Source organism: Gobius niger (genome assembly GCF_951799975.1).
Source record: "Gobius niger genome assembly, chromosome: 4".
NCBI lineage: Eukaryota > Metazoa > Chordata > Actinopteri > Gobiiformes > Gobiidae > Gobius > Gobius niger.
The window spans coordinates 8923511-8944267 of NC_136855.1; the positions used below are offsets into that span (position 1 = coordinate 8923511).

The following is a 20757-nucleotide window of genomic DNA, read 5'->3' on the forward strand; positions in this document are numbered from 1 at the left end:
AACAGGTTTATTTGTCAAAATGTACAAAACGGAACCGAGGCAAAAGTGACATTCACAGAAAGAACCATTGTGTCCATTCATTTAAGCCAGATGCCCTTCCTGGTGGCTCTTCCCATAACAAAGTGTTTAAAAGGATTCAAATGACCCAAGGACATGGGCAAAACTCTAGTCCCATTTGAAAAGGGCTTCAGATATTGTTTACTTCAAGTACACGACAGGTTTGATGGATAATATCTGTGGGCTGAATGCAGAAAAGTTATCTTTAGGAATGTTTTTTTGTTTGTGATGTAGAGACGGTTCTGCCTGATTTCTAATTGGTGTAACATGGTTGGCACGGCAACAGTTACACATATTTACTTCTACATTAAGTCACTTTCTGTCGATGCACAAAAAAGTTTTAGTTTTTTTTTGCAAATCATAAGTGTAATTGTTTTAACCAAGTTTTAGCAAAAGCACTTTGACCTCATTTAAGACCTTATTTCAAATCAATATAATACTTTGAAGATGAAGGTTCTTGAGCCATCATCTGTACTCTGTAGTAGAACGCTTTGTGCTCACAGGCGGACCACATATAGCTCACTGGGAGGAGTTAAGTGTCAGTCTCAACGAGCCTGCCCTCCCCGATCACTGCCCGTCTATGGGGCTGTCCTGGCCAGAGCTGTCAAGTTTCCCCTTTTGGCCGGGAAACTGCCTTATGTGAAAACATAACATGAAAGAAAATTTCCAATACATGGTTTTCTCATTTATGTCAGTAATCTACACAAACGGTTTCAAATTGATATCTCCAAGTTATTTTCACTTGTAACTCAGTTTTATCAGTTTTGTGGCAGATAAAGCTTTTTGCGTTGACATTTCGAGTGGCAAAAGCAAACCATCTTCTCCTGGACGTCCTCAACCTGTTAATTGAAGGTCTTGGTCGGGTTTTAAGTCCGGTCTGGGCTCAGTCTTGGCCTGGACGAGGCTCTCAGTCGCCCGCAGCAGTCTCTCCAAACACGGGCTGCGTACGCTGAAGGCCGGCGGAGGCGGCTCGTCCAGAGGGGGCGCTGTGCGGAAGTCCGTGCTGGAGGAAACGGCAGCGTCCTGCGTCACTGAGGGGGCGGGGCATGCTGGGGGGCGGGGCCAGAGGTACAGAGGGGCATTGTGGGAGCTGAAGTAGAGCCACTCCGGACCCAACTGTGAGGTAGAAAACAGGAAAATATTTGACAAAATCATATCTCGATATTTAAAATCTATATCGTTCATATCTTGCTTTTTCAATATTAATATCTTGAAGGTTCATATCTTGATATCGATACGATAACGATATATCTTTCAGCCCTAGTTACCACCAGAACCTGGGCATAGGTGACCAAGGCGGTGGGCACAGGGGGGTACAAATATTTCTGTTAATGTGAACAAGAACCCTGAAACTGAAAAGGATTGATGTTCTCAAAGGAGAAGATCACAATACGTTTTCAGCTTCCAGTTTTCTCTGTTTGGAATGTCAAAGAAAAAACATTGGAGAGAGAATTCCTGAATGGCTCCCACTCCCCATCCCTCACAGGCCCTTTCTTCCCCTACCCACTTCCACCAATCCTCTTCAGAAGGTCCTACAGTCCAGACTTGGCAATAGGTCTGACGCCAAACCGGGTGTGCGTCAGCGTCCGCCATGATTAGAAGTGTCCGAATTGGGCTGTCAGTTAGGAGGGAGTTAGGGAAAGGAGCCTATGTGCCATCCCATAAGCTACTGCGCCTCACCCCTCCCTCTTTTTCTGAAACAGCTGTTGGTGATGTCATTTCCCCTGTGTTTTCTGCCCTGGGTGAGGACGGTCGGATTGGGCGAATGCTGCTGAAGCTCTAGTGCACTAACTGCATAGAGATCTAACTGTTGACCCTATAAAAGGTTAAGGATCGGGAGCAAGGATCAGGCCATAGAGGCAACGTATTCGAAAGCCACAGCTCCAAGGGTCCATCTAAAACCTCAGACAGACTTTCCCTCCCCTCAGAAGGAACAGACACGCCCCTTACCGTGACAGCCCCGCCCAATAACCTTATAACAATCACAAGTTTGATGACACTTTTAACTGAAAAATGATTTTCCCCTAGAGTTACGCCGGGCTCACATTAAATCCGGTTGGGGTCCGGTACGGCCTCCACGGCCTTAGAAACTCATAAAGACCAATGTTGCACACTCACACTGCTCCGCAAAGTCCGGGTCCGGTTACTGAGGCCGTCCGGGTCCGGTTACCGAGGCCGCCCGGCGCCAACGGAAAGAATCCGCAAGAAGTCTATTTTTACCAGAGGCCGTGAGCTCTGCGGATCAAGCTGAACACGAGCCAAACAAGAAGTCAGGTCTCGTGAGAAAAGAAGATCCAGTGCATTTCAAAATAAAATCAGTCTGCTCACAACTTATCCAGCCTCGTTTATCACCTGTGCACGAGCGTAACATGGGAAATGTCACTGGAGCTGGCACAGTGTCAGCCGGAGTCACTGTGAGTGGCACTTTTGGGGAACTCAGGACTGGATCAGGACCGAACCCGGACTGGAGTAAATGTGAGTCAGGGGTTAACCGAGTAACAACATTCAGATTTGGTTTATTTACATGATGTATTTCAGCTTCTTCAAACTCACAGTGAGAGCTTTTCCACTCCCAGTAAAATCATATTAGGCCTCACTGCTGATTTCTTTTTCATAAACAAATGTCTGACTGTAAAATTGTTCAAATTCAAATAAACGTGAATCTTTAACTTGGTGTGCTGTTCCCCGCTGTGACACACAGCTGTTCAGTCTGTTATTCAGAAAGAGCCACAGTGGGTTCAGCGGGTTCATCATTGATGCAATAACAGACCTGTGTTACAGCAGAGAGCAGGCCCACATGCAACACGCACCAAACCACTCCAGTTCCATCTTTATTGAGAAGCGTCAAAGTTGAAGCTAAAAAGTGTACAAACTAAACTGTAAATCAGAATCAGAATAAATGAGTAACTCATAAGGAATAACTCTTGAAGAAAGCAGAAGAAATTGGTGAGCCACTGTAAAGGGGCGTGTTTGTTCCGAGGGAGGAGCGTCTGAAAGCCACAGCTCCAATTTCTCTGATGAGGGAAACCTCCAAAGGTGAGATCACTGAAGGTTTAGTGGACGAGAATGATTTCTGAATGAACTGTACCTTCTGCCTTTTACAGAGCGACGAGTCTCTGACGTGAGGAAACCAGGTCTGAAGCATCTCCTCGATCTTCAGCAACGTCCTCAGGAGACGACCTCTGAAACGACGGGGAGAGGGATATAGACTGAGTACAGTGAGAAAACAGGGAAGGAATTCCTCAAATATGAAATAACCACGAATATAACAACCCATCAAGAATATAGAAATACTGTTGAGAATGGGATTCCCAATAGTTTGTATTTGCCAAACACCACCTTTTATAGCTTCACCCAGTTTTACTATTATAGTCAAAGCTGTTCTTCATCAACCTCACCAATCAACATTACCGTTCATATATTTCACATTTTTACAAAGTTTAAATCCAAAAAATGTGAACAAAACAGGAAATCAACATAACAAACATCTATATTTGATTTTGCAGATCAGCAGGTGGCGCTGGGCACATGTTCCGTCAGACTCACAACAAGGAAGCAGTGTTGGCTACACTGATATTTCAGCTGCAATTTCATCTTTTTTAAAGGTAATTTTCTTAACACTTGTTAAAACTCAGTTGTACTTTCAACCAGAGGTCGACCGATGTGGGTTTTTCTTTGGCCGATGACGATTTTTGGGGGGAATTTTATTGGCTGATGCCGATATTTTTAACAGATATTTTCAATTTTGCCAAATGTCTGGTCTATAATCCTGTAACAACAAATACTTTTATTTTATTACTTCATGGTGATTCAATCATAGTTTCTGTTCCAGCTTTGATTAGTTGCCGCTAGCATTAGCATGCTGCCGTTAGCATAGCATACTGTTGCTAGCCACTGCATTTTGTGCCGCAATCAAAGATACAAGTGCGGAGGATCAAACAAACTAATTTGAACGTCCAGATCCAATTTTCCTCGTGATGTTTCTCTGTTCGCCTGAGGCCCATGAAGTTGTGAGAGGACTCGTTTTAAAGCCTTTCCAATGCACAAGAATCTAAAAATAAGCAGAATTTTATTAAAATAAGTTAATTTGCCACTGATTTAAGTAGCTCGTCAAGAAATCTGTCCATGACATATGTTTTTTTACGTAAATAACAACAATCCTCAAGAAAATAATGTTTGATCTTTTTAAATAAATTAGTTAAAGGGCAAATGGACTTATTTCAAGAACGTTTCACTCATTTCTAGATTACTTTTTACAGTGGAAGTATTTTTTTTTAATAAGAAAAACTTCAGCTTCATTTAAGTAATAATTTGCCTGAGCAGCTTTTTACTATTATTGAACGAGGATCCTAAAGGTTGGTCATGAATCCTGTCAGGAGCCGGTCGTCCCCCTCAGCCGCCAGTGGCCCCTCCCTCGGACCGTTACATAATCCCAGCGCTGGCGTCTGATTGGTCCGTGTGCAGAGTAAACAGTCACATGACCTGCAGCGTGTTCCACAGAGACACGTGACTGAAGCCCATTCATGAGCTAAAAATAACAGCAGACCCGCCTCCTCAGTGATGAGCTCGGGCCACAGCGTTTCCACGGCAACGCCAGGTTTACACAGGCAGAAACAAATGTATGTAATCATTTATAAACATTTGTATCCAACCCAGAAAACTGAGGAATGAAGGAAAATGAACTGGACAAAACAACTGAAAAAAATGTGTGTAAAACTGACAAGAAAGTTGCAGCAAAATTCACCCAAGTTGTTTGAGCTCAAATAAATGATGACAAATATCTTAGAATAGTTATCAAAAAAAATATTGTTCCGGTATCGACGTCATAAACCAAGTACTGGTACTCGGCCGATAAGCAAAATAAGTGACATTTTCACTTCATAAATCATTCATTTGACCTTTATTTAACCATGACAGTCCCACTGAGAGTCTAAATCTAATTTCCTGGAGAGTCCTGGCTCCAGAGAGGAACCTATTGTGCATGTTTTTGTGGTAGGGGAAACCAGAGTCCCCGGAGGAAACCTACACAGACACAGGGAGCACATGCAAAGTCCACACAGAAATGCAGCGTGTGGGTTGGATGTTTCTATTCCTCTTTGATTGAGTTCATTGTTATGAATCTAAACTTGTGGAACAGTTAAAGTGGTGCAGATGTGGCTGAAGCGGCTCCTGCGCAGACGAACAGTCATATAAATAAACCCGGAGCATTCCGCCTTCGCACTCGTCTACTGTAAAACACTGGTTTAGACTGAGGCAGGATTTACTGATGCAGTAAAAGTACATGACTCGTGTACAAGCTCAGGTGAACAGACTTTCAGCTGTTTCAGGCCAAGCAGAGCTGCGGCACAAATGCAGTTTCTTATAAGTCAAGAGTGGAACGGCAGAGATGAAATCATTTATATATAAACTATAAACATCCATGCAGGACACTTGAGAGTAATGCACTGCTCAATGACACATCAGCAGTAAACCGAGTGAGCATCTGTCCGGCCACATCTGGGTAACAGCACATGGCACCATCGGCTCATCTCTACATGAATATTTGCGTGTTTTACATGTTTGGCTGTGGATTTACCAGCAGTTTGCTCAGTTTCATTACTTATCCCATAAAGGTTTGTGCACGTCTCTGAATCTGCTGACAGTAATGTTCAATCTGAGCTCAGTCTCTGTTTCGCTGACTTTATGAGTGGAAACCTCTCGTGATAATGTTATTTCATAGCCACAGTTAACTTTTGTCTCTAAACACGGACAAATAACAAACTTATACTCAATACTTTTAGACTAAACTATTTGGGCCACTACTTTTCTGTCTACTAAAAACGCCTCAGTGTTGTTTTACTGCTATGATAACACTTTAAACTCTGCGGCTCCGTGTCGTCTGACCCCATTCCTCAGTGAAATGCAGCCCAGAGTCTGTGTGTCTCACTGGGCAGCGCCGAGCCGTGACTGAGGCCTGGACCTGGACCACACACACAGAGAGAAGGTCTAAATCAGGACTGAGCCAGGACAGGCTTTAAACAAGCGGCAGCAAGTCCATTTAAATGCTTTATTATGCCATTTTATTGCCCAAGTAGACAAAGGGAGATTCAGTTGGCCACAGATGGGTAATGTAATCATCATCTCGTTCAGGGGGATAAAATATTTCGAGCCAGTGTCAGAACCACAGCCAGTCTCGCTCACAGACACAGTTCACTGTCAGAAGACGATCAAGAGCTTTTTAATTTTGTATGGAAAATATAAGAGTCAGTTTATAAATTGCTACTATCTGTCAATGTTCATTACAGGAGAAACAGCTCCCCCTGGTGGCCGTGTTTCATGCCCTTTATACTTCTTTTGTCAGTAAATATTGAACCTGCTCAGCATTGAGAATTAGAGCAGAGCAGGTCGTCTTGTGATCGGAGGATCAGTGGTTCAAATCCCGCAGGTGCACACTGTCGTTGTGTCCTTGGGCAAGACACTTCACCCACCTTGCCTCCCGTGTCTGCGCACACTGGTGTATGAATGAGAGTGTGAATGGATGACTGGTTCCTTCATGTAAAGTGCTTTGAGTGCCTAAAGCAGGTAGAAAGGCACAATCTAAATGTGACCATTTCACTTAATGTCCCTGGTGAGACTCGTTTCTCGCATGAGCCTCTGTCTGCCCTCGATAACGTCAGCCCTGATTCGTCCTTCTAAAGGTTTTCCTGTTTTTGTTTCAGCCCATTGTCCCGCCGTATTCCTCCATCACGAGGTTCACTGCCGCAGATGGATGGGGGTGTAACATTTTGGGCCTGTTTGAAGTGCAGAGCAGACGGGAAGAGGAAATGATGAGAGAGACGGGAGGTTACGAGCCCAGAGCTGAAATTTATGTGGAAAAGTTGGCCGTAAACCAGCGGCCACCTGCATTTTACTGAATTTTGTGAAAGATATTTTTGGCTGAAGGCCGACAGGAAAAACGGAGAGACATGTTTGAAGCTACAGGTTTGCGAAATGAGTTTGGGGGTAGCGGATTGTAAATTCAACATCCTCCCCCTGTCGAAACTAGACTTTTACATTGAAACTTTTCATACTAGGTTCCACCTGATTGTAAAATATTTCACCATGTACCGCCCGGCCAAAATCAAGATCTATGTAGGACTAAGCTGGCTCTAAAATCAAGTTTAGAACATAATGGTAATAATAATGAATTGGATTTACTTAGCACTTTATATTTGGGGGACAAATCTCAAAGTGCTAAAGGTAAAAACATAGACCCTGTTCTTAAATCGGTTTTCTATACGTTTGACTGAATTTGACAAATTTTAAACTGTTTCACACAACAAGCCGCAATATTCAAATCGTCTTGGGACGGTGAAGCCAGGCCCTGTATGAAACATTGCTTTTGTTGATTTCATGACATCTATATCCTATTTCATGGTTTCTCCATCATTTAAATGTAAAAAGAGAGATTTAGGGGCCACTGTATGTATCTGACCGCACACAATCAGAAAACCTTGTAGCTCAGAGGCCACTTTTACACTAATTATAGTCTGACGCTCTGCACTGTCAGTAAGATTGTTCATAATTTTAACGACTGAGGCTAATGTTAAGAACAATAGGTAAAGAACACTGAACAGGCATCAGAATTCTGAAATTTTCCACTTCTATGTATTAATGTATTGTTGTTACATGCGTCCTTTACCCTGGCTGTGGATTCTGCAGAACTCCCATGATCCTCTGGATTCGGTCCATGGCGACGCTCTCCTGGAAACTGCTCAGGCCTGCAGCGAAACAGTCACACACGTGAACACTGATCAAAGTAAGAGGGTGATACATAATTATTGGGTAATACGACTACAAGGTTTATGCAAGTCAATGTACGCTCTTCAACTGTATTATACCAGACAAAAAACATTTTAATGGCATAAATGCAAAATATCTGAGCATTTATCATTTTTGAGACTGAATGACAGAAAATGGTGATGTATTGGAGGTAAACAACTTTAACAACAACAAAAATAGAAACAAGCAGTAGTAGTTAAACAAGCAGCCCATTATTATTTAAAGAACATTAGATTAGAGTGACTTTGATGGATTCACTTTTTACATATTTCTTCTAACACAACATAGTCTATAATCTGAAAACAACTATCAGACTGTAAATCACGGGGGAAAGGCCTTAATCTGCGATATAAAAGCCACTTAATGTTGAAAAAGGCCTTGGATAAAGCTGTGGTGAATATGGAGTAGGTTTACATAAGTCTCCGCTGCCTGTGTCCTTCAGAATCTGCTACCGACTAAATGTCTCTCGAAGGGAAACCAGTGAGTACAAATAGGACTCTTACGAAAGGCCCTTATGGACGATGTTACGTAACAGGGCTGTGGGAATAATCGCAATCACATCCAAATGTCACCTTAAATGGTTGCAATGGGTTTATCTCATTATTATGTGCAAAACCCAGCAGTTCAGAGCTCTATAAATATGACAAGAGCTGCAGGAAGGGAAGGAATACTGCTCTACACTGGGCTTCTCTCTGGAGTCTTAAATAGTATGTGCTCACTGCCATTATTACTGTGATCTACAACTCAAGCGGTTGCAGTTTGTGTTATTGCATTCTTGTTTTGTCACTATAATATTGTCACTCTTTGTAAAGTCAAATGTGATCGTGTACATGCGTTTCCGTGCATGATTGAGGCCACGATTCTGAAGACCAAAGTGGAATTACGTGCTGCTCAGGATGAAAATGAAGGACGAGTTTTGTATGTAATCGTAATCATTGCTCGAGAACATAACTGTAAAAAGACCCGGAGAGCACGATTTATCAAAGATCTGCTTCCAAACCTCAGACGAGGAAACGGAAAACCTCTCTCTGAATTTTACAGTTTGTCATGTCAAGAGTCAGTGACGTTAGCAATTCTACCGCAGTTAGCATTTAGCCTCAACATAATAAAAAACAATAATAAAGTGTGGTTCAGGGCTTTCTCTTGGAGTGGTTTGTACGACCTGGTGCTCAGCAGCTAGCTCACCACAAATGTTCTCCAGGGCAGGCTTTGCAGCTTTTAAGTGGTGTCTGTAACTCTGATACAATATAGTCTCTAAGATGGCGTCAAAACAAAAGTCACATGATCTAATCAGCTGTTAAAGGTACCAGCCCACCGTTCAGAAAAGGTTTGCCCTGACGCAGATACGTTTGTGTGTCAAAACCATAGACTGTAGAATAGCAATGGACTAAGTGAGGGTGCTTCCCCCAAAGAGTTCAGCGCAAGCTAACTGAGGCTTGTTCATGCTAGCAATTGGGCTGCATTTTTGGAGCCGGCCCCTATGTTGTAGTGAAAGACAAAAATTGGATGATGTTGAAAAGCGTGGACGTTTGAATGACAAGCCTTCATTCATTAATGACTGAAAGAGTCAAAACAGTTTTAAATGGAAAGTCAATCACAGCAAGGAACTTCCGGAGCCTGCCCCCATTTTCTATTAGCAGCTAATAGCAATGCGACGTCCATATTTTTCAGTTTTCCCCTTTTAGAAAGCAAATCAAAAAGAGGAGCTGGTACTTAAAGAGCACCAAGAACTGACAAAGGTTCTTGCGTGGGGAAAAAAGTTATTTGGTCGAGACACTAATCAAACTCATGTCAGACTCACTGAACCTTTGTAGAAATGTCCAGAGCCGCTGTGGAGCTTCCGGAAAACGGCTGCAGAGAATAAAACAGCTTGTTCCAGGATAATGGCAGTAATCATCATCTGTGCAAAGATCTCTCTGGTACATTGTGCACTTACGTTCCGAGTACCTGCCCGACTTTAACCCTCTCAAGATGGCCGACAGCGGCGGGAGGTAGCGCTGCAGCTCGGAGCACTGTGCAGAAGAGACGGGGGAAAACACATGTAATTAACCACGGACGCGCAAACAGGCACAGGCCACGCTCCAAGTTTAGCCCAGAAAATACAGCGATTACCAAAGTACGAGCAGATAACGATACATAATCACTACTGTAGAACAAGTAATGACTGAGCACAGGCTCCAATTAACACTTAGAGACAGGAGAGAGTGGCCTTTAGAGACTGCTGCTGTTATAAGAGAGTGCTGCAATACCACGGGAACAGCACACATGCCTCACTTTGCAGAATAGTAAGAGAGTAAGTACACATTTACAACATATATTTTAAACAGCACTTTTTACAAGCTTTATGGAGTTAAATTTAATCATTTTAATGCCATTTTGTAGCTCAAATACAAGAACTGCAAGAAGAACATCAGGTTATCAGGCTTTAAACATAAGAAGAGAAAGATAGAAACAGGGAAATAGAAATAGGAGAAGAAATGATTTGACCTAAATAATTGCCGTGTTTGCAAATATTAAAACTGATTTGGATTTGATTGCAATTAATTGAGCAGTGCGACTTTTCAAATTGGTAAAGCGATTTCTATTACAGGGGTTTATACAGGCAGCAGCAAGACCAACGTAAAGCTTTTTCATGACATTTTAATGGCAAATACTATGTTTGTAATGCCACAAACGCAAAAAGATCTGCAAACATCCCATCAAACAGAGGAAAGTGGGGAAATGTTGGTATTCAAAAGCAAAAAAAGGTGTACTGTTTCAGCCAGAAATGTAAAGATGATTTTGAGAAACATTATTACACAATCTGAGATCAAATGCCTGTTCATATGTGATGTGCAGATCTGTCATTTGTAGGGAAGCAACCTCTGTTTTAGAACCATCATTTTTGTGCAGTAAAAATGGTTGAGCAAAGTCTCATCCCTAAAGCAACCTTGCCAAGCTTTGAGGTATGACTGTATTATCTGACACCAACACTTTAGCTCTGTTCTGCTGATGAGACCGCGATACGAGCGAGTGCTGCCAGAGTCCTAACATCATTAGGTCCTCATTAGCTCCTCTTTCCTGGCTCTGCACGAGGGTCAGCCCAGGGCACAGCAGCAGGGGTCAACAGCACTTACGCACGTTGACATTAACAATGATTGGGCCTTCTGTGTCGCTCTGCCTCTGACCGTGGCCTTCATGACTCTTCTCAAACCACTGAAGCTCTGACTTTCATTTCTTCACGGCAACTGAACAACCGTTTGCTGCTGCGATTGATCCAAACAACAGCGGCTCACCCCGAGGACAGAGAGAGCATCGACTTGGATCGTAAACTCACAGAGGACAGAGAGAAGAGACACGGCAGAGGTGTGGTGCGCAAAGGTGCTCTGTTTGTTTTGTTTTTTTGTTGATTTTTAGGCACAAGTTTAACGCATTACTGTTGGAAATTCAAAAGTTATGAAGTTGAGCATCTACTAAGCAAAAACTCAACTGGTTGCAGCCAAACAATAGACGCCATTATCACTGGATTATGTTTATTTTTAAATGTATTTATTTTAGCTGTCCGCAGTATCTGGAGCATTTTCTTTTTTCCATTTACATCCACATATTCACTTAGAAGTACTCACTCTCTTACTTTTACTGTCCCACGTATTAATAAAGAAATAGGACGCAGAGCTTTTCAGTTTTCAAAGCCCCCTCTGATTGGAACAGTTAACCTTTATCCATTCGTTCTTTAACATTGTTTGGTTTTTTTAGAGCCTCCTTATTTTCTCACCTAAAAACACCTTGTTTATGTCTTTAAGTGTATTTGTAATTTTGTACTTTTACCTCATCTCTTGGAATTGTTTCCTTTTGATTATATTTCTGTTGCTGTTGTTTTTTTATTTATTTATTTTTAATTATTTATTTATATTTTATTTTGTACATTTTGTCTAAGTATCTTGGAGGGGTTTGGGAGGACTATGGAGCAAGTTTGTTTTGTCTGTGTGACTGTCCTAATGTGTGTTTTGTCCTGTCTGTATCTTGTCTTTTACTGTGTTTTGTTAACTGTAACTTGTGTTTTGTCTTAATGGACCCCCTCGCAAAGGAGATGGCACATCTCAAGGGGCATTCCATCAATAAACTTATAAACAATCATGGTAGTGTGGAGGTATGTGCTCAATGCTGCTAAAGGGTTAAAAGCACAAGAAATGTTTTAATTCACTTTTAACACAAGGCGCTGCTATGTTGCCGCCCCTAACACAGGCATGACAAATCGAGTTGCCGAGGAGGTAGGAATTACGAGATTGGTGAACGCAGCATCACCTCAATAATTCACACAATGACAGCTTTAGCTTTAGAATTAATAGCAGATAAAAAATGATCCCTAACAAAACCGTTGGTCCCCATCAAAACAAACCCCTTCTGCCACTGCTTCTCAGCGGATGTAGCTACTGTCGGACATCAGCGCTAGAATCCGAAGAGGCTGCAGCATACTGTTTTGTAGAATTGGAGATTATTGTTCCTTCTCAGACATACAGTATTCGAATGGCTCAAAGCAACAACACTTTAACATGGTAGAGATATCTAAAGCCATTAAAAATCATGAAATAGTATTGCTGATGAGTCATCTTTTTAAAATGTCTCAAATCTGCCTCAAAAAAGAGCTATATATTTCCCATTTACCGCTCACTCTGTAATAAAGGTGATGATAAACTTTGTGCTTCTGTTTTGACGTACCTTATGTGAAAACAGTTCGTTCTCCGTGTCTTCCTTTTTCTCATCCACAGCCATCTGCGGGGCTCGCTTCCTTTTGCAGCTCTTCAGCGGCGAGACTGTAGGGCGCCCCCGGTGGCAGAGGTGGGTGCGACATTTACAGAGGCTGTCCCTGGTCCTGAGGGGGCGTCCAGGCGGGGCACAGGGGGTCGAGGGAGGCGACTCTGGGCCTCTTCTGTCCTCTTCGCTGGGTGCACAGTCACCGTCTGAGCGTGGCATGGTGAGGCTAACGGCTAACAGCTAGCACAGGGCAGCAACATGCCTGTAACACAAGAGACGGTACCTCAATCTATGGATACTAGGACACAGTGTTGTACTTTAATTACTGCTATTTGTTGTTTTCATTGTTGTTCTATAATATGATGATGTCACACTACCATGTGGGGGACAGGAGCCAGTTGTTCATCTTAACGGCATTACACGAGTAGTATCTAAAAAGAAAATGAATGACTTATAAAAATGATCATTAATATCAATGACTGGGTCCATGATCTTTGTACCACACAAAAAATCCTCAAAACCTCCTCAAAAACTTGATCCTCCATCATCAATCAGTGGGAAAACTGATGATAGTTTTCACCACTTTTCAAAAAATCCAACTATTAAGAGTTTGAACATACGACAAACATTTCTATTACGTTTTTGCTTTGGTTCATAGAATGACAAGCCACACACTTACGGTTGCCAGGTTTTCCATAAACTCTGCATCAAATGAACACAAAGCGACTACTGTCCTACTTCCACAGTCACTGCACCAGCCCCCAGTCAAGTCCTGAATGTGCTCAGTGCTAGTGCAGCCTCCAGTAGTTAAAGCTCAATGACTAAACCGTGGAGGTTCTTTTGAATGAGGAATGTTCATCTAAAGTGAGGCGGCTCTCAGTGAGGTTAAAGGGGGGGTATTATGCAAAATCAACTTTTTCAAGCTTTACATCATGTTATTATGTCATTCCCTCATTAAAAACATGCCTGAAGTGTTGCCTTGGCACATTCACGTATTTTTGAGTAATCTGTAAAAACTCTGATGGCGGCCATTTTAGGGATCGCTTTGCCTGAGTCCTCCTAGGAACGCCCCCACCTCCTGGAGACGCCTCCGAGCTTTCGTCACCAGCCGAGTAACCAACCACTGCCCCTCAGCAGAACCCCCTCCCCACTGATGCCACAGACAGCGTGTGGAGGGGGCGTGTCGGAAAGGTCAGAGGTTCTTAAAGAGACAGAGGCCTATTTCAAGACATTCACTACAGCCATTTTGAGAGAGCAATTTTATACAAGGCAGTTATTCTAATTTACTGCATTTACAGACCAACAGAAGGTTGTAGTGTGATATAGACTGGTGCTATGTGATTGACAAAAGCATAATACCCCCACTTTAAATAAAGGTCAAATAAAAAAACACAGAAGTATCTGTCTATGGAGCGGCTTTTTTCACGCTTAAATTAAGAAAAAAAAAACTTTTTCGTGTAAATTGAGATGTTTTATATAATCTTAATGCAATGAGATCCTTTATCTTAATTTAGGTGTAAAAAAAACTTGCTCCATGGACAGATTTCTTGAAATTAGCAACTCAAATCAAGGGCAAAAAACACTGCTTGTGTGTCTTATCAGCAGCTGGACGAAACCCAAGTTCAGTGTCTTCTTTAAAAACCACTAACAGTGAACGACCCCTCAAACCTTTTGATGGGTTTCAGGTGACAACATGATAAATCCCTGTAGTTTTACGTTTTTTTTGCAACATACTGTGGCTTCTTGCAATAGGGATAAAGCTAATCTGGCAATAGCTCTGCCCTGTACCAGATGCCAGGCGTTATATTTGCCCGAAATAAATGAGCAGCTTTCTATGGTGCACTCTGCTGCCTCTTCTTTTTCCCTGAGAACGATCCGGTAAGGTCGTAAACCAGTGAGGGATTTGACATTTGTAAATCTAATGAAAGTCCCACGTCAGAGGAGAAGGCAGATAGCAGCGGTCAGGCATGTGCCATTACATAACTCTCTCTGTAACATCACTGGGAACTTTCTCCACTGCACGATCAATGCAGCACAGAGCTCTGCAATGTTTCCCCAGAACGTACGCGCTAAAAGATGATGAAGGGAAGTCTAAATCGGAGCTAGACGGAGGCTACAAGTGTTCATTTTGTCGACTGAAATATTTAAAATATCTAAAATTAGCCCAAAAAGAAATGTATTGTAGATAGCGAGACCAAAACTATGACTAAAACCTGTAGATATTTCCGCTGACTCATAAAATCTAAATAAAAATGAAAAGAAGGAACTACAAATGTGGACTTCCAGTTTTAAATCACACGTGGTAGATTGATCTAAAAATAAGTCATATTTTCTTGAAATTAGTATATTTTCCCTCGGCTTGACTGATGAGTAAAATGATTTGCAAATAGAAAAGGTATTTTTGCATTTAAATGAAAAAGAAACGTTTCAGTTGAATTTAAACAAGTACAAAGCTCATTTTATTTGAAATGATGTTTTTTTCTTATTTTCAGTGCAAAGAATACTTGTTCTGTTGAGTCAAAATTACTTGTATTCATGTTAAATAATCTTAATCAAGGCGTGTACGGATTGAATATAAATTGTCCCATGTAAAACGCTTTGTGACCAGGTCTCTTAATTCGAGTCTTTTTAACTTATCACTTTGTGCAGTGCAAAGTCATCCAAATACATTTTAGATTTAGTCGGCTAAGTTAACATGTAATTGAAATGGCATTTTTGTCAGAAATCTAAAACTAAATTAAATGCTTATGTTGCCAAAAAATAGCACAGATCAGACGAACCTGCGAGACCAAACACACCGTCTAGAGTTAAAGCCGCATTATGCAACTTTTTAGGTAAAAAAAAAAGTTGATATTTGTGCATATTTGACCTCGTACTGTATGAGTGATCAGCGTGACGGCTTTATCTTCCATCACAGTGTCTCTACATCGCTCCATGATCAATTGTTTTGGAGGTTTTCTGGTGGGAGGCTCCGTCAGCAGTGAAAACCTTCCAAAAAATGGATCCTGGAGAATCCTGGAGATCACTGTGGTGGAAAGCAATGGCGTCACGCTGACCACTCATACAGTACGAGGGTCACTACTTGGTCAAATACGCACTAACACCACCTTTTTTTTCTTAATAAAAAGTTGCATAATGCTCCTTTAATGCAACAAAGAATAAACCAGGACTTAAACTGAATAAAACCTCTCACTGGGACTAAACCAAGGCTAAACCGGGGCTCAACAAACCTCTGATTCGATTATTGCTTCATTCATTTCCATCCTTACTTTGTAGGAGGAGATGTGTGCAATGCAGGCTGGGATTAGTTTAATTTAAGCCATGACTAAAACCGGGACTAATCTAAATTGAGACCCGACCGGGAATAAACAGGGGGTGACACTACACGGAATAAGAGCGGATCGTAAACGTGGCACAACTTTGTCCTCAATTAGTCCTGCAATAATGGTCATGGGTAATCGTTGCTTCATTGCATTTATTCCACGTTTTGCGCTGCTGCTGGTTATAGATTTGTCTTGGTTTATCAACAATTTAGAGTAGGTTTACCTCACAACAGAGATTTTAGTCATGTCCTCTGCTGGGGAACGAAGTGGGCCTCCTCGGCGTCTCATTATGGAAATATAATTGTGGTTTAGACATCCGGGTTTGGAAATTTTGTTTGAGTTCCTACAATAACTCTCGTATTCATGTTTTTTTATATTTTAAAGTTACCTCTGGCTCTTTTGCTGCCTGTGCCACCCTAATGGACAATTTATCTATCAGAGTTACCATGGAGATCCGCCATCTTTGACTAACATTAGCTAAAAACAGTATAAAAAGTGGTGAAAAATAACTGTGGAACAGCTCCGTTAGCTGCTCAGTCACTGCTGGTAAATACATCTAACTCACTGTGGCGTCCGAGTGTTTCAATGTGAACAATAACTCCAGTATTTTAACTTTTAAAATCCCCATTAGTTTACAATTGCTGCTAATCCCATAATGCTTAGCGACATGACGTCACATTCCCGAACTTGCACGTTTTGAGCCAGACGTTAAAGGTTTTGGGATATAAATCAAATTAAACACCACTGTAGAACACACAAAAAAACTCCTACAGCTACTTTTTTTTTTTTTTTTGCAGCTTATGGACTCTAAAAAGCATGCACTACCAGTTTTAGCACATTTATAGGTTATCAGCGTAGACATGATGATGCACCTGTGCTCGTGCGTCGCTTTTCAAAATGACCAAGTTGTTAGCTTTGGAATAAATGCAACTGCAACGGGAACGTGGACTAGAAATAAAGCAATTAATAATTCAAGAGGATGTTTTTAAGGAGAGAATATAAAAGCAGCTTACTATAAACCTTAGCTTTCGGTCCGTATTCGTGGTCCCGGAGCTGCACCAGAGTAGCGAGCCGCTCCGGTGAGTCAGGCCGGGCTGAAAGGCTCCCTGTCCCGGGTGAAAGAGCCGTGCGAAGTGTGTGGACGTGCCGACGGATGCATGAGCTGCAGCGGTGTGGAGGAGCTGGTGATGGAGTGGAGACAGTGGACCCATGAGGGCGGCAGCAGGCGGAGACACACAGCCGGGACAGAGCGGAGGAGAGGCGGGGGCAAAGAGAGGCGAGGTTGTGGCGCAAAATGTATCCCCAGAACGAATCCAACCAATCGAGTGTTTGTTTTTTGTGTGTAATAAATCGTTTTGTTGTTTGTTTGTTGTTTTTTGGGTATTTTAAATTTAGCCTATGGCTCTTATTGCTCTTAATTCGCTTTCTACACATTTATTTATTATTTATTAAGTTAAAGGGGCTAGATACAAGTTGTTCATTTTATGCTCTCTACTGCCACCTCTGGTCTTATGTGTAACTGCAGTCTCTATATTACCGACCGAATTAACACCTTTTTGAGTGACAGTGCAGGATTTTAGAGGCAGTTGCGGTGAAACGGTCTGGGCTCATTCTACACATTAGGACATTGTTGGAACATGTAGGGGGAGGAAAATACTTAATTCAAAGATTTTTAAACTCTGTATAGTCCCTTTAAAATGTTGAGTAGGCTCCAAAAAGGTCTCAACTCAAATTAAAATTAAAGGTATTGTGCTCCTCTTAGTGTTTCCGTGTCAAAAAAAAAAACAAGTATAGTAAATCCCTTTACAAACTGACTAGAAGACATTACATTACATTTATACCAACCTGGGAAACTTCTGGCTTAAAGGGGCTAGATGCAAGTTGGTCGTTTTATACTCACTACTGCCACCTCAGGTCGGACGCGTAACCTGCAGTCTCGTGCATGGCGGCACTTCGGACCCAAATTAACACCTTTCTGAGTGACAGTGCAGGATTTTAGCGGCAGTTGTGGTGAACAGGTCTGGGCTCATTCTACACATTAGGACATTGTTGTTTGCTGAAGCATTTGCAGCAGACTGGATCAACCGGAGCTTCGTTTCAATCAGCCGAGTCTCAAAACAATAGACTCCACACCCATTAAATATCCTTTTTTTGTTGTTGTAATATGTGTATTTGGAAGTTTGTAGCAGCAACTTGTGTTTTTCCATCGACCACTTGTTGTCAATTAGTATCAGTAAAATTGCTTTGTTTGCAAATGTTACTCCCGCCCACTCATGCCGCGACCTGATTGGTCCAAACCTCTGCTGGTTCGGATTGAAACACATCAGTGGGAGCAACAAAAGATGGATTCTTGTGTTTGTTAACACACAAACACCGCGAAAATTCAGGTAGCTATCAAAAACATATTTGTTCGTGTCTCTCCAGCACCTGTCATTAGACCTATGCCAACTTGAGATGAAAGTGAATGGGAAAACAATCCGTGTACCTTTCGATCATTAGTTATTCCGTTTCAAAATAAAATCAGAAAAACAACATTTCCATTTGTTTTTTTGTTTTTTTCCCTTTCTAAACTTGAATTAGAAAAAGAAATCTTGTATACGTCAATGTCAATGTGTTTGTTTTGGCTCTAGTTGTTTTAAATTCCCCCCAAAATTATGACGTTACTATTATTTCGTTTTATTATTGTTTGCGACACCGGAAGTGAGGAGAGACCTCAGCTCAGAGCCGCTCCTACACTTGTTTGGAAAGTTTTATGCAGATACTTTTTAAAAATTGGGCAACACATGCAGAGATCAGAGATGCTTTATATTACCACGGAGGGAATGGTTGCTCAGAAATATCCGTGAGGAGATTCTGCTTGGAAAACAACCTTAAAAAGCTGGGCAGACACTGTGCGTCTCTGTCGTGCAGTGGACAGGGGGCTACGAGCCACGAACAGCTGCTCACGACGAACGTACGAGTGAAAATCGCACGGTCGCAAGGTTTTCAAACATGTTTGATATTTTTTGCGAGTCGTGCGGTCCTGGCCCTGTGGCAGCGACACTGAAGCCGGCGGAAAGCAGCGCGAACACGGGGAAATGCAGCTGCAGGCGCCAGGAGGAGAGGACACACGCGTTATCAGTCCCGTCGCCAGACGTCAGTCTTAAGGGGGGCATATGAAATCCACGGGGGGCACATTTACTATTAAATACATATTTTTCATATGGTGTTCACGCAGCCCTGGCGCACACTGATCATTACATTAAACATAATCAACAGCAAATATGACCAGACCAACTACAGCTGTAACATGAGTCCTCGTGGCGGAAACGTCAGTACAGGAGCAGGTGCGTTTCTCCGAGCTGAACCTCATCAACACATCGTTCTACTCAGACTTGAACTTATGAGTGAGGTCCTTTTCAAAAGCAGCTGAATGTTGCGACTGTGCAGAATACTGCACCGATGCAACGAAAACACGTTTCTGAGTGTGGAAAACGACCGGACTCTGGGGCTGTAGAACGAGCGCCTGCGCCCCCACACTCACCCCTCATACCACCCCCCTCACCACCGTTTTTGGACCATGAATCTGGCTCGGTCAGTGCTGTGGCCGCGTCCACTTTTCAGTCTCTCTCAGCCTTCACTAAAGCTCCAGTGTCTGAGTGTAAAACGCACACTTGGAACACGGGGTCTTTTCGTCAGACTTCAGCGCTTTGTAGTAAAATACACACGAGCTCCTGTTACTGCCTTTAAGAGTCTCTCACGAGCCAGGACGGGAAATGAGCATAAAGAGGCGACATCGTGGACTCTCAGAGCAGAGGATGATCGTTGATGCCCCTCTGTCATATCAGCTGTGTTTTATTTTGTGCCCAGACAACACGGGAGCCGTGCGCAATTGCGCACGAGCGCAGCTTGGAGGGAACCGTGCCAGAGAAAGAGAGAGAGGGGTGAAATGCCGCCGGTCCCCTCTCTCGGTGTCAGGGGAGGAAATAGTTACTTGTTGTGGAGTTTGGGCCGGTCTACTCGGGCAGAAAGCGCAAAAGTAACACTGCGCAAATGAGTGATACGTAGCCTATCTTTGCCCAATTTGTAGTGGCTTCTCGTGGTTATACGGCGTATACCTGCGTATCACGTAGACTACAACACATCTGTGTCTGGGGGGGCACAAGCGTCTTGGGGGACGGGCACGGCCCCCTATGGCCCGCCCATAGCGACTCGTATGCGCGTTATTATATTTTTTTTATTCCTCTTCGTCACTTTAGTTGTGCATGATTACTTTGCAAAACAAAAGTCACTGCTGAAGTGGGGGGGACGGAGAGAGGAGTGGCAGAGGGACAGTTTGGGAATGCACGATGGGAAAGGGTTTTAGAGCGCGGCTCTGGGGAAACAGAGAGAGAGAGAGAGAGAGCTCCCGAACGCTCCCGGCACCAGCTCTCCCGGGCCATGGGAGAGAAAAAGGCGCGTGGAGTCCATAAGTGAGGCGGCTACACGAGCCCCAACACTCACATCTTCCACCTGTTCGCTCAGCTCCGCTCTCGGCCGCCTCCGAAGCGACATCACCGCGCACTGCCTCCTCCGCCCCGGTCACCTCAGCTGCAGCTGCTAACCCAACGAGTTTGAGAAATAAAAGTCCTAATGACATAATAAACAACGGTTACAGCGGAGATCGCGTTGAAGCTCGACCTCTTTTGCTTAAGTTTGTTTTTGTTTCCCTCTTGCGCGAGGGAGAGCGAGGCAGAGAAAAAGTTACTCATCATTTCCAGTAGCAAATCAAACCTAAGCAGTAGTGAACAAAATAACGGAGGTTGTTTTAGCAGTGTTTGTTTCCACTGCATAGCAAAGAAATGGGTCAATATTTTATTTAGAA

General features: G+C 42.7%; 1 protein-coding gene across 1 annotated transcript; it reads right to left on the bottom strand.

Annotated features, from left to right (window-relative positions):
* Window positions 1-812: 812 nt before the first annotated feature.
* LOC306962592 (uncharacterized protein) lies at window positions 813-17168 on the bottom strand. Its single transcript, XM_079555773.1, has 6 exons — window positions 16935-17168; window positions 12556-12853; window positions 9794-9869; window positions 7718-7796; window positions 3146-3239; window positions 813-1173 (listed from the first exon to the last, which is right to left on the bottom strand). The coding sequence occupies exons 2-6, from the start codon at window positions 12808-12810 to the stop codon at window positions 892-894; spliced, it is 786 nt and encodes a 261-aa protein (XP_079411899.1). The 5' UTR covers window positions 12811-12853; window positions 16935-17168; the 3' UTR covers window positions 813-891.
* Between the last annotated feature and the right edge of the window lie 3589 nt (window positions 17169-20757).